Source organism: Triplophysa dalaica, chromosome 10, assembly GCF_015846415.1.
Source record: "Triplophysa dalaica isolate WHDGS20190420 chromosome 10, ASM1584641v1, whole genome shotgun sequence".
In the NCBI taxonomy this organism is placed as follows: domain Eukaryota; kingdom Metazoa; phylum Chordata; class Actinopteri; order Cypriniformes; family Nemacheilidae; genus Triplophysa; species Triplophysa dalaica.
Window position 1 is genome coordinate 9,220,512 of NC_079551.1, and position 15,176 is coordinate 9,235,687.

A 15,176-nucleotide genomic window follows, 5' to 3' on the forward strand; every position below is an offset into this window, starting at 1 on the left:
TATTGATCTGATTCAGACAGTGAAGACTAGGCCAGCCATTATTTTATATCTCAATTTTTCAATTACAGAATGTTTAATGTATGCTGCTGTCAGATACATGAATAGCTTGGTTTACTTCATTTGTGTTGTCATTTCTTTCTTTTACCTGATTTAGTTTATTAAAATGCACATGGGTAGTTGAAAAATATACTGTTGTGTCCTATAGTGTGACACAGCAAAATAATAGAAAACTGTTAATAATATGTAATAAATTAATTATAAAAGTTTGTGTTTACATTATATATGTCTGTATTCTTTGCATATTAATTATGTATTTATAAACGAATACACATACATGTATACATTTATTTACAATAATTTATGCATAATCAACATTATTTATTTATTAAATATTTTTCTTAAATATGTGCATGTCTGTTTATAAATACAAAGTTAATATGCACAGTACACAGACATGTATTATGTAAATATACTTTTATTCTTGATGCTATTTATCGCGACTGATCATTCGACAGCCCTAAATATTATTTATTATTAAATAATGTGATTTATCTTCATTGTTATTTTTTTGAATTTTTTTGCAATCCCACCATAGGACACATTTACACATACATTTTTCATTTAAATGCATTTTAACAAAGGGGTTTACAAACCTGATTAAACATCCTAGTAGGCGATAAAAATTTAAAACTTTTGAGTAAAAAAACTTGAATTATTAAAATGTTTAAGTTTGTGGTATTGTGCGGTTTTAATATTTGAAGTGAAATTGAATGGGTATTGGAACGGACTACTAAACGAAAATGAGAAAAAAAAGACGGAAGAAAAAAAAGAAGGAAAGAAAGAAAGAAAGAGAAAGATAGAAAGGAAGGAAGAAAGGAAGAAAGAAAAAGAAAGATATGGGTCGTGACATTAAGTGCTATAGTTGAAGCTACTGGTTGTCAGTTTGGGAATCAAAAGCTTTTTACATCATATCAGTATTTTATCATGACTCTTCCAGTAAGTGAAGCATCAATATGCACCCGCCGAAAAAGAGAGTCCAACATCTTCTCTGGTCAGGGACAATGCAGGATTACCGGAATACATAAGAAGGCTTTGCTTCACAACAAATGCAAAACATGTCAAATTCTCATGTACAGATTTTGATTAAAGTCTCCCATCCACTTCGACACATTGTGATTTTATTTCCACCAAGACAAATGTGTAAAAACTGTTCAATTTTTCAAAAATAAAAAATGAAACAAAGTTTTGACTCGTACAGTTTAACAACAACTGTAGCAAGAAATCAAAAGCCAAAGCAAACACTTCACAAATGCTTTCATTCAAAAACGTTTTCTTACAATGCGCTACAAGCGACATCAAAACTGCAGTCGACTTAGAAGGCAAATGGCAGAATCATCTGCTTCCACCTCTTACAGTAAACCAGCAAGCGTTTGTCATGCTGATTACTAATAGACAGGACGACTGGAAACAAGCTGAACCCAAGAAAATCCACAGTGCCACACTAACAAAAATTGAAAACAACTGTTGCAAAAATGATGTTTAAAGATCTAAATAAGAGATAGCACAAACTTACAAGGAAACAAATATCCTTATCGCTTCAAGGAAACAATCTGAGAGAAACTAGAACGTTAGGCCAGATGCCAACAATGTAAAACTTGAATTTCCCACTCTGTGAGTTTTATTAACTACAGCTTTTAATTATACCGCATGAGCATTTACGCAACAACTATTACATGTTTTTCCACTGAAAAGCAAAAATATACAAGTCGTCTCAAGAATATACGAGCGCTCTACCTTCGGTGGAGGAAGTCCCAGTTGTGCATAAAACTTAGTCCAAAATTGCATGAGTGACATGTCACTGTCGTTCACCTCCACAAACTAACAGATCCTTCCATGGGCTGGAGACAGAGCCGGCATTTACAACAGCAACATTCCCATTAACAATACAAGACAGCTGAGACCGAGAGAGAGAGAGAGAGAGAGAGAGAGAGAGAAAACTCCTCCAAACCACAACAAGTACGTCTCAAGGCTTGCGAGCTTGACCCCGGTAAAACGACTGACAGGTAGCGTACTATATGCGTAAGGAGGTTTATTCATATTGATTGTGGGTTAGTTCCTCATTGCTTAAGGTGGTGGAGAGGGGAGGGGAGCCACGAGAGGGGGAGGGCAGGGGAGGAGTTTTCAGGAAATGATGCTTTTGTTGGTAACTGACTAGAGTTACTGGCAGTCAAGCCCTCTTTACAGTACATGGTGTAACTCAACCGCATTTGTAGTGTAAACAGTGCAGCGCTCCCGTTCTCCTGCGTTGCCTCGGTTTGAAGCAGGCAGGTCATTATTTAAAGAATATCATGTTTAGCGGCTCCCAGCTGAGTGTATTATTGCAATCCTTTCTCTCGCCTTTGTCTCCAGCCCCCATCCTGAATAAGATACTTCATCACTTATAAATGGAAAACAATCAAGGCTATTAGTTTTATCAAAATGGATAAGTTCATGTGATGCTTCATGACTAGGTAGACGTCACCTTAGCTGTAGGGCTGTGAAATATACCTTCATTCTTAACAAAAGTTGCTCAGCTACCCAGCTGGCTGATTTCCAAAAAGGCATCATTGTAGTTACGGTAGAAAGCTTAGAATAACACCTGGGGCATCAAATCATTTCTAGAAGACCCCTCCTCTTCCCCTTAAAACCTGGCTATTTTCGCAAATCTTTACGGAAAACATCATGCCATCTTAGAAGGTCTAATCCGTTAGGAGTCCAGCTGTAGCGAGGGTTCGTAACAGAAATCAATGTCTTCCGTCTTCACATCGTGGCTGTGAGTAGCCAGTGACTGGTAGCCTCGGCGACAGAATGGCGCCTTGATATGGTGTCATTATTGTGAATAAACTCTGACGGGCTGTGATTCAGTATAGAGATGAGTCATCGATTATTGGTCGCTGTTATCTATACGCTTCATTGAGTGTATGGTAAAACACAGCTGAAATCTAGCAAAACTCATTATTTCCATCACAGATGCGAACTGCACTTTTTACTTCAAAATCTAAGGTTCTATGGTTAGTAAGGTGTATCATTATCGTTTCTGATGTTTATGCATGCAGATTATGATAAAAAGATGTATAAGTATAATAAATGATTTAACATTAAAGGGATGGTACAATACAAAGAAATATACAGGTTTGGAATTTTGTACTGTTGAACACTAGAAAAGATATTTGGAAAATTGTTAGGAAATGAGATTTCTGGGGCACCATTGACTACCATCGTAGAAAAAATAAAATGGTTGTTAAGGTACACAAGAACTGTTTATTTTCCTTAATTCCTCAAAATATCTTATTTTGTTTTCAACAGAACACTATGGTGGTCAACGGTGCCCGAGATTTTTTTTATTTAAATATCTTTCTTTGTTTCCAAACAACCAAACCAGAAAGCTGGCTATGTGACACACCCGGGTAAGTTTAAGGGTTAAGTTAGCTGTTAACCTCAGATTTCAGTTACAGATAACTTTCAGGGCATGTAAGCAACCATAGCAACTTACTCTCTGAAGAGAACCTGCACCGGTGCAGTTTGTGTTCCATGGTTAGTTGTTTCCAAAATATTTCACTCAGCTTCAGGGGTTGTCTGCGCAAGTGTGTGCTTTTGACTACTTATAACTCATTATAATTTTACAGCAATATTACAATTAACAATTTCTATGATGCAAGAATAGTTGGGGCATAATGGTCAGAGAGCCAGACTCAAAACTCAAAGGCTGAAAGTTCGATTCTCAGACTGGAAGGTTTCCAAGGCTTTATTGGGCGACCCCCAATGGGATCAACATAATCTTCACATATTTCAATTCTTATTATAACTTTAAGTCCATTTACCTCATAAAATACATCAAAGACTTAAGGTTTTTCTTATTGACTGTATTACTTAAATTGTTTTTCTGATCCTCAGCCTCCTCCTACAGTTTAGTTTTGAGAGTTTCTCCAAATTACAACTAGCCGGATAGGCCTTTTCCACCTCTTCAAACTTTTGGAAAGCCATGGCCTTTTAGCTAATAAAGTCAAAATAAATATAATATATATATTATAATAATAATAATAAATTTAATTACACAATATTTATGTCATTTAATTTAGCACTTTATACACAACATGTCTTCATGTTGTCCCTGTGAGCGCGTGTTAACTCTGGGTAACTTGTGGAAGGTTGATTAAACTTACCCACCAAATGTGTTCAGGATCCGACATACCCAGAGTAAGCAAGGTTTGGGTGACCCAACCCAGAGTTCAGGGTTTAGTTGACAAGAAGTTAACCTCGCTTTCTGGAATACACCCCTTGGAACAACTTGAGTAATAAATGACAGAATTTTCATTTTTGTGTGAACTTTCCCTTTGAACAACAATCCTAAATACTGATCAAATAATACTCATTGCAAGTTTATGTTAACTATTGTTATCCATTTTAACACATTCAACTAAAGATAAAACATCAGAAAGCTGTTCCTGACGCAACTTGAAGTTAACAGGAAACATAACGCAAAAGGTCAGTCCAGAGATGATATCATGCATTTTCTTAAAATAGGTCATTTAGTGGCGTGCCTTATATGGGTCAAAAATACATTTATGAAGGTGTTTTAGTGGACACAAACATTGCAAGGTTGTAAAATATTGCATGCTAGGGTGTTTCCAAAACACATTTACAAAATACGAACACTAATGTAAAAACAATACGTGCTAAACCGTTAATTTGTTCATTTAATATCCAAGAACATAAAACTGGAAAGGTGGATACAATTACATTTCCCCAAAAAATATCTTCAAATGTGCTTAGTCTAAATTGTGTAGGCCAAATGAACGACTGCACATTTCTTCTTAAATCCACTCATGGCAATTCGGTCGTAACAACCTTTTACTTTTGATTGACTTAATGATTCTCTCCCTAGTGATCAAACGTTCACAGCTTATGAAAAAAGACCATTCTAGTACAAGACGTCGATCATTTATGCACTGCAAACATATGTGTTAGGGGTGTGCAAAAGAATGCAGGTCTTTAGCTATGCTCTTGTCTTTGTGGTCGCAATGTGGTTTTACTTTCTTTTGTGTAGTAGAGTTCAGGTAAACGGTCTCTCTACTTTGTTTGTAAAGCACTTGTGATATCGCCCCAAGCCGAAGAAAAACATGCTTCCAGTTAACTTTTGTCAGAGAGAAAAAGCATTTTAATTAAACGCCCGTCAGAATCAACATACATTTTTATAGCATCCAAAAAAACTGCTTAAGACACAACACTCGAATAAATCTGAAATGGAGGGTTTTACCATGCATGCACATGGTCTAACATCTAAAGCACTGCATCCTTTTTAATAACACACTGCTAAATATTTTTTCTAAATGCAATTTATTCTAGTTGGCACTGCAATAGTCTCCCAGTCCCCTTTTATGACCTTAACCAAAGGTATTTGCATCTCAAATAGAACAGAGGGCTTGGGGTGAGAAGATTTAGGATTTGCAGCCTGTCATTATTTTGATTCTACGGTCGCATATCCTGTAAACAAACACTCGAGCCTCTAAACAAAAAGAGGAAATCCTGAAAGAGCTTAACACGATGAGGAACTACATCCTGAACGAGCTCAAAGCACTGCCAATTTATATTCTGCAAAGAATGAGCTGCCGATACAACTTTTTTCAGCACTCGATTGGGCCATCAGGTCCAATAATATATTTACTTATATACTTAAAGAGTACATGACATGAGATTTTGAAAATTACATTTAATGGAGTGTGTAATGGTGCCTTGTTTGAAAGTAAGCAGTCTGCCAAGTTGTAAATCGGAAGATGAATGAATAACAAAGTTTGGCTTGGAAAAAAGAGAGTCGACTCTGAATCACGCGAACTAGTCGTCCCTAGTCCGATTCCCAAACAGCCATAGATTTACTTCACTACATATAGTCCCCGTCTAGGTTATTCTACGACTGCCTGTGAAAACTTCAATATTCTCTCCCAAACACTGTAGCTCGTGAGCCACATTCGCTGTAGACCAATCACAGCAGACTAGACCATCTGACCAATCACAGCAGACTAGGCTAGCGGAAACGAGGGGATTAGACAGATGAATCTGGGAACGAATCAATTGAGAGTCAAGTGAGAGTGTTTTTAACTTACTTTTGGACACAACATAAACCAAGTAGGACCTTAAAAATCCCTAGTTATGTACTCATTGATATACTGTATTGCTTAAATAGGTACAATATATTTACTTATTAACATATTACTGCATATTGTAGAAGACATGTAATGAAAATAAATAATCAAAATTAATCAAAAACATAATATTTAAGAAAATGTAACAACAACAACAATAATATCTGGAAATGACAATGCAGCTCTATCAAAGCTATAAATTCATGCACACACTTTTGCTCAAAAACCAAACATAACCAATTTGTTAGATGAGTCCTATGTCATCTTAACTCTGACAAACCTTATATTATTCACCATCACCTTCAAATAGACAGGATTCAAAACAACGTTTGAAATGCCAAACCACACAGAAAACCAAATGTTTCACAATCAGCATGAAACAAAAAACTGCGACAACACAACAGAGTTCTGTCAACAGGTCTAAAACTCTCACAGTGGACCAGGACTGTGCAATTAATCAAAATCCTCAATTTTGGTCTTCAATAATTAACATAAACTAAATAATATTTTTGTCCTAATCGAGCAGCCCTACAGTGGACATGGGGCAAACATTATTAATTTGATCTGAATGGTGTGTGGATCCCGAGGCAAATTCTCTTGTCCCGTGGGGCAGACGGCAGGCTGATATGATTCCTCTCGCTCTAGATTGCTCACAACCTCATGACTTCTATTTCTCAGTGTCCATATTACACAGAGGTTCACCCACAGCAGCTGAATGCCATGACTATGTTGTATGTTACAGATCAGATATTCTGAAGAAAATCATGGCCCGTATTTACCACATCAGAGAACATCTACTCTTACTCATCGCATAATTAACCTTTCTTCAGTCTGAATCATAGACAGAGTTAAATCCTTAGTGTGACCAATAGACTTCAGAATGAATTTAATGAACAGTTCAGCTCTTCCTAATAGTCTCATGAGGGGCCCACGGTTTTCAAGCTCAAGAAAACAAAAAAAAAACTCACCCATCCCTCACAAAAGTAGGACTCCAATGGGATCATAAATTCTTCTAAAGAAATTAGTTTGTTTACTAAAAATAAAGTGTTTGAAAATCATATAAACCCAGGATGGCATGAGGGCGAGTAAATTACATTTGTTATTTAAATTTCAATATCTTCAGAATCGACAATTCCTCCTTTTGAAATAAAATTCATCATTAAAGTTCTTTGTTAAACTTTCCAACCCTGACATTTTAAGTTGACATTACGCCTTAACATAGCTTTGTTTTTGTTGTTCTTCTTTCATTTACTCCATTGAGACTGAAATAGGTTTATCTATTTAGGCAATGTTCCTGTTACGAGTAAACTTAGCTACGTTGAGGCGGTACCCCAAAGCCACAACATGAATGATTTCATCACAGCGTGACGATTACAGCGCCAACCGGAGCCATTAACTTTGCTACTTGTGTCCAACTCCTACACAAACAATGTGACATAGAGCCACGAGTGCAAAATAAACAGCTCTAGTCTGCTCTCCCCGTCTCACGCGAGGGTACGGGGCAAGTCTGTCTGTGGAACAAACCCCTTTACGTTCCACTTACAGGTGCGGGATCGCAGGTCTGAACTTGACTAGAATAAGGTGTGACGCTGAAGTGAATAAGTGTAGGCCAAAAAAGAAATACATTACAGACAAATGCAGTGACTTATGGTCTGTCCGGTCTGGGCCGCAGCAATTCTCGTAAAACTAATTTGTTTGTCTTGTGGAAATGAAAGTGGAAGTGTGAGATAACAATAGAGATATCAACCTATAATTTGCATTAAAGGTAAAAATAGAGTATTTTTTTATTCAACCTGGCCAAAATAACTTTTCTTTAATGAAATAACAGACAGAGAAAATAAATCTCAATAACAAGTGTTGTGAGATGACACACACACTCTGTTCAAGACCATCATCCTGGTCTCTTTCAACTACGTAACGATGACATCATAAACGCTTCAGGAAAAATTGTACAACAAGTCATTAATTTCCACACAGGCCTACCTGGAAGATGTCTCCGTTCCGAGGAAAGGGAAAGGAGGAGAAGTCAAAGTCATTGGAGCTGTTGTGAAAGGCATCAGAGAGCATGTCGGATGTGTCGTTGAGCAGGTGTTGCCTGAGAAACAAGAAAACGTGTGAGCACATGGTGATGGTTTGGGGTGGTCACATCTACAGACTGTGATATTACAGGATTGCATAGATCAAGAAGTTTCGTGGTGTATCAGGATAGCCAAAAAAAGGAAGAAGGAAATTTGCTTCTTTGAGTCATTTACCAAATACAGATGCTTAGTTAGCTATATTGTGAACAAATAAAGTCAGGGGTAAATGTAAAATACATATGGTAATTCATATGTTGATTTATTGCTACTTTGGACCCTTTTTTTACCTTATTTCTTATAAAATACACAGTGAAATGGCTGACATAGTCGTACCATAGTCATATTCGAACATAAATCACAACAATTTTAGACTCTTTAATTTATAGGAAGAATTGATTTAATTTAGAAGAAATAAATTGATAAGCTTTAGAGGTTTTTACGCATTTTCCAGAAAGTTCACAAATGGTGTACCAAGTAAATCGACCGTGCATCACCACAGTACATTAAACACATCACCACAGTGCATTATATACCGTAACATAACCCCACCGCCATTGACTGCAGTAGTTAACATGCAAACTGCATCATGTGATATTCATTCATTAACTGACTTACGAGTCACGCCTGTGTCATGTGACACCGACTTTCAGTTCTCTCTCTCGTCAGTCTGTGGGAAATCACATAACATTTCAGAAAGCTTTTGCCTTTTTTTGGGCACTTCGGCTTCTTTTATTCAGATTTACAGCTTTTGAGAAGAAGATCTTTAATTTGTATGTTTTCTTTAGGCTTTAGATGATTTGAGAAAAATATACAACCATTAGTATTTAAACGTGTGTGTTGTATATATATATATATATATATATATATATATATATATATATATATATATATATATATATATATATATATATATACAACATTAAATTGCACCAGCAATGTATTTTAGGCAAATAATTCAGCCAGAAATACATTTTGTTTATTCAAATATTTTTCCATTGCGATTCCAGATTATGATTATTCCAGAAATGATTCCTTATATTATTATTTGACGTCCCCATAGCCGTAGTTACAACAGCATTTTTCTTCAGATTAATTTGACGAATAGATCATGCGCAATAGTCCCAGGGAAATTTTGCAGACTTAATTTATTTGTTATTTGTTAATCCTTTTCTGTGAATTGCAGACCAGCACATTTGAGTCTGTTTTCTTAAAAACTATGATAAAAACAACTCCAGAGGTTATATGGAAATCCCCCTCTTGTGATATTGCACTGCAGGCTTGGCACATTGACTCCGCCAAATTCCATCAACACAATATAATTCGCTCCACTCCGTAACCTCTGGAATACTGAAGCTATCCCACAATGCCCCATACCTGCCCAGTGCAATCTTATCCTTCTGAGAAAAGTCTCTCCTACCCTCTTTCAAAAGCAACAGCTGCATAAAACAGAATATGAAATTATTTCACGCTAAATATAGACTACAAAATGAATGTCTGTCTGCTTTCCGACAGTATGACGGTCATCTAAGAAGTATCATGTAGTAACGACAAAGCTAGCAACGGATGCAGTCCATCTCGACCTGACACATTAGCATTTGCTATATTGTTGGTAATCAATTGGGGTTGTCGTACTATGAAAGATCATATCATGAAAGCATACTAAAAATGTTTGTATTTTCCTATTCAGCACTTTCAAGTTTCAGATTGAAAGTGATGCTATGTGAACGTATCGTATTGTTTTTCCACCCGAGGAGTGGGCGAACAGGATGTAGTACTGACGCTAGCATCGACCACATAATCTTATTCTTTCTAAAACCGAGACCCTAATTTCCATGTTTTAAAAAGCTTCGACCTTTGCACACATATATCTTGTCCTCCCATTTTTTCTGTGCACATACTGCTTTGACGAATCATTACAGCATTCTATAAATATTCAGAGGGCTTCCTGCAGTGACTGTAAACAAAGCGTGTGCGGTGTGGAGCAGGCAGGTTCATTCTGGTGACCTTTAATCTGAGTCCGTAGGCACTGAAGGGTGAACAGAGCTGACTGAATTACCTCAGTGTGCACTCGGTTTATTTTAAACCCCAAGTCACTAAGAGAGGCCAATGGAGTAGATAAATATTAAAATGTTGAAAAACTAAAATCATGGTCATTTTTTAGGGGTGGGAATCGTTTGGTCCCTCAAGATCTGATTCAGAAAAGATTCATAGGGTAACGATTCCATTCAGAATTGAATCTTGATATACTTATTAGCATATTTCAGATTATAGATGTAATCATGTCACATTTGAGCTCAGAGTCAGACTAGTGTTGGACTTACTTACTCTTAAATCTGTCACATATTACATTGTATTTGAATACAACTGAGTTCCCATTAAAGCCATTCCCTTTGACGTATTCTGCTGTCAGACATTAAAACAAGTACAGAATAGTAATTAAAGCGACTCACTAGCCAGGTTTCCATTACCCTTCGAAATGCGCAAACTGAAATAGCACACTGAAAATACGCCCAATGGCAACACGTCAATTTCGCAGAAACTCAAATGTGTCGCAAAAAAGTTATCACGCTTGCTTGAGGTGTTTTTTAGGCAATATGATAAAGGCATGTTTAGAAAAACTGCAAAGGAAACACTTTTTGTCATATTTACAAGTCACATGGCATATATAAAAAAAAGGCACATGACCATTCGCGGTATGTTACGGCAGAACATTAGGAAAGATAGGATGTAAGGAATTCACATCAAGTAATATCTTATACGACGGCCCAAACGCAGGAAAACAAGTGTTGAAATTTATTAGAAACAGTAAAATATATAAGGAAATATAGACATTTCTCTTCACTCTTTCATCACAGCAAGTGGCACTAAAATTGGTTTGCAACCTGACATAAAACGTACATTAAAGAAGAAGTACGACCAGAATGACTTAACGTGAGAAGAATCAAAATACACTTTAATCGCATAACATCATTAATTGGAAACAAAGTCGTCCGCGATTATGTTTTTATCAACATTTAGAAAAAATCCCTTACATTTTGAGCAAATCTATAATGAAAACGTGGCTAATGACAAGTCAGCTGCGGTATTATGTTAGTAAATTGAATGCGGTGTTTCTCATTCACTGAACACAGATGCAGAGAAAGACTATACTTAAATTGTATTCTGTTTATCTGGCAGTTTAGTCCTACAGGGCTAAATGTATTTGTTTTTCTCTCTTTGTCTACTGCTCCGTTGCTGTGCAAACCTCTGCTGTGTTTGCGCATAAAAGGTTCCGAGTACTGCCCCGCTCTCGCAGTTGACTTGCGCCTTATTAAATTTAGTAACGTTTATACATTTTTTTTTTGTGAATTGATTCGACTCGCTAGCAGATTGAATCGATATTCATCGAGGATACATTTTTTTCCTCCCACCCCTATTATTTTTGATTTCGAATTTTGTTTCTAGTATTTATATCAGTCAACTCTTTTTTACTTACACTAGACTTGTGGAATTGCAGCTGGCAATTCACTTGTAGTTCAAATGCTAATGTTTTTCAAACTGGCCTTTTGTAGAACCAGGTCACAACATTTCCAAAGAAATTTCCAGGAAACATTATTAAGACTGCCAAAGGCCTAAAGGTATGATTAAAGCTGGTGGTGAAGAACCCATCATGCCGAGTCAGGATGTAAACAAAAATGTTTTTGTATGCAATATTAAAGCACAACATTAAAAGGAACAAATGTTGAGAGCGAAAAAAAGGTCCGTTTTGATTTCCTGTCGATTCCTTTAGGATAGTAAATTACTTCAAACATTCGCAGGTGTTGAGATTGGACAGAAGTCTAGAAACTTACTGGTTATCGGATTGCAAGGGAAATGGCAAGCTGAAATTCTGAGGCGTGAAGCTCCAAGTGTTGTTGGCGAACATATGGGGCTGAAAAAGAGAAGTCAGACATTTAAAAGTGGTTCCCAGGAAGCAAAATCTGTAGTTCTGTGTTAATGTAAAAATGCTCTCTTAAGGAAATCCCCTTCATTTTCAAAAACGCTGTTTGAACACTGATGACATCATTCTGCCTCATTTCATTTCAACTATTTACATTGTTTTCCCCTTTCAAAAAGAGCTTTCCAATGCAAAATAAGACAACTGTGCTCTAATGCATGAAGACAAAGCTCGTCAGGAATCGCAACTGTTAAAATGACTCTAACACCACAAAGACGTCATGATGTCACCCACACAGCCACCAAAGCTTGAGGTTTTGTGTGCTAAAGGTGCGAGTATCACAGTGACTGACCAGAGTTATCGATATAGAAAACTTGTGACGAACATTACATTTTCAACATTACAATTTTGCAGATTTGAGATCGGATGATACATTCAAGCATTTAATCTTGTCGGCGTACTGATTCTGGGGGATAATGGGGGGTGGAAGAGCAGGATCTAATATGGTATATGAAATTATGAAAAGCTGTGGGTTTAAATCCCACAAAGGCAACCTTTCAACTATTTTTTCTGTTCCACTGTACCACAACGGCAACACCTTCTAACAAAATGTGGCATTTTTCCAAGTAAAACAGAATTTAACAAAAAAGCATGTACAGGCCTAAATTTATCGATTAAATAGATCAGACTGCTATATTCTAGTGCACAACAAAATAAAGGCAAAAATTTGATTGTTACCATAGGGGGCGCCATCATGAACCCTCCGGTGTCCAGGTGAGGTCCTTCTGAATGCGAGTAGCTTTGCCCGTCCATGGCAGGCGGAATGGAAAGAGAGGGCATTAGACTGCAGTACTGTACATTACGGTCGAAGCCCACGCTATACACTTGAATGAGCTGGTCAGCGTCTCCTCACCATGACCTGAGGGGACAAACACAGGACTTAACAGCGGAAAACAAGTGGCCGAGGGAAAAGATTTAGTTATGCTGTGAGTGCCAAGATTCCCAACACTGATTCATATGTGAGAAATACCCCCGAATGGTGAGAACTTAACTGACACAAAACTGATAACATTTACAGTATACACTATGTAGAGAGACTGGAGCCATGGACTCGCACACAGCGCCATAATGTCGTTTTTTAAAGGGTTAGTTCGTCCAAAAATAAGATCATGGTTACCATTTATTCACCCTCATGCCAATGGAAACCTGTGTGACAGAAAAGGAGAAATGTGGAATGAAAAAGCTCTAAACACTTTTTCCATCTAATGAAAGTAAATGAGGATCTTGGCGTTCAAGCAAAGATGGCTTGACACCCTGTAGAGACTTTCTTTGTGTGTTCCACATACAAAAGTCAAACAGTATTGCAATGCTATGATGGGGAGGATGAAAGCATCTTTTCTAGGTTCACCGTTTTAGCACAACAATAATGAACAACTGCGATAGTTAAAGGGATAAACAGTAAACAGGCGCTTTTTACTTTATCCTTAGCAACACAGCCACACCTCTTCTCTCCTTTCTGATATCTGACTATGCTCACATTCTCAGAAGTCTTTGTTGCATCCATATTTCTGGCTCACACCGTAAAGTGCCAGTCAATGCAGCCCAGTAAGAGGAGGTGTCCATCTCTCTAACCCCCTGCCACAATGCACAATCAATACTGATTACTATTTCCCAAATGTCCTCTTCCAGTAAAGCACCATCATCTTTACTGGAACGCAGGGGAAAAAAGACGAGAAAGCACCCAGGATAGATGTTTTCAAAGGCACACACTGGTTTTATTTGATATAATGATCCAGATAAAAACCACATAACGGGTCTATTGAGGGCTGATTAACAAAGCTGGGGAAGGTTTAGCGAAATGACAAGGAAGCACTTAAAACAGGCCCAATGCAGGAGAGAACGGGGAATTCCATTTGGAGGGAAGAAAACCCTTTGGTTTGGCTTTCAAAAACCACCCAAGAAACATGACCAAATCTAACATTTCAGGTCAAAACAACATCCTCCATTTTCCAAAAGATGGTTAAGCACATTTGGAACCATCAAGGTTTCATGGGTGGCCCTGGTATTAGTTTTAAAACCTGAGGAGATTAATGGTGACCTCAACTTGCGAGAGTTGCACAGGGTTGCCTGCGGCAGGAGACGTGTGATGGTTGCCACATTGCGTTCCTCTAATCTTCTCTGATCTCCGCTTGCCCGCCACCTCTGTTCTCCACTGAATGCCACAGCGCCGTCCCTCAGGGGGTGACATTAACAGGAGAGATTTACATTCTTGGAACGTTAAAAAGGTTAACGTGCATAATTTGAGGGGAAAAAAAACTTGCGGCAAGGTCTGGCTCGTCTTCTAGTGAGCATTACAGAGCAGGGGTTTCCCGATTTTTCCGCAGACTCTCTCTCGTAAGTGCTGAGCTCCATTTCTAATGCATCACGGTGAGCATGACAGAGGGCAACATGAGCACATGGAAGTCATCCCTGAACGTGTGATTGTGCTAATCTGCTTTGTGAGGGCTCATGAAGACGAGCGTCAAGCTCCAGATTGCATAACTTTAGGGTTTCCTGAGATGTTCTAGGATGTTTACTCAATGTCCCGATGAGGAAATCATCTGCATCATAAAGGCATTCTGTGTCATAATTTCTCTCAAATAAAATATTGAATGGATTTAAACTTAAAAATATTGAACAGACCACTTTAGATAAACTTCAGATTATTAGTTTTTATATACAGTAAATGTTTCACAAATAGGTTAAAGGGTTCTTACTGTTGCAGCAGAATAAAATGTCACAGATTGTAAATAATTATCTGGTGGGACGAAGAAACATGAAGAATACCCACAAAACACAAATCTTTAAAGGGGTGCAACATCTACAGTATGATCTGGAGTCTGGACAAACAAATTAATGGTCATGATGCTTGTAATCACAATTACATTCAATTAAGACCTCTGATATTTTTAATTATTAAAGACATATCTAATAGTGCTTAAACAACTGTATCCAAGGGGATCA

The 15,176-nt window shown here is 37.4% G+C and overlaps 1 protein-coding gene across 3 annotated transcripts in view; it reads right to left on the reverse strand.

Annotated features, from left to right (window-relative positions):
• si:ch73-63e15.2 (protein strawberry notch homolog 2) overlaps positions 1-15,176 on the reverse strand; it is a 44,496-nt gene that overhangs the window by 15,953 nt on the left and 13,367 nt on the right. For 2 of the 3 annotated variants that reach the window (XM_056758058.1, XM_056758057.1), the window contains exons 2-4: positions 12,912-13,092; positions 12,088-12,167; positions 8,163-8,274 (exon numbers count right to left, since the gene is read on the reverse strand). In XM_056758058.1, the coding sequence (XP_056614036.1) occupies positions 8,163-8,274; positions 12,088-12,167; positions 12,912-13,013 (294 nt within the window). In that variant the 5' untranslated portion in view covers positions 13,014-13,092. Of the gene's footprint in view, positions 1-1,794; positions 2,095-8,162; positions 8,275-12,087; positions 12,168-12,911; positions 13,093-15,176 lie in introns of those variants that run through there. The other variant, XM_056758059.1, reaches the window with a different exon arrangement.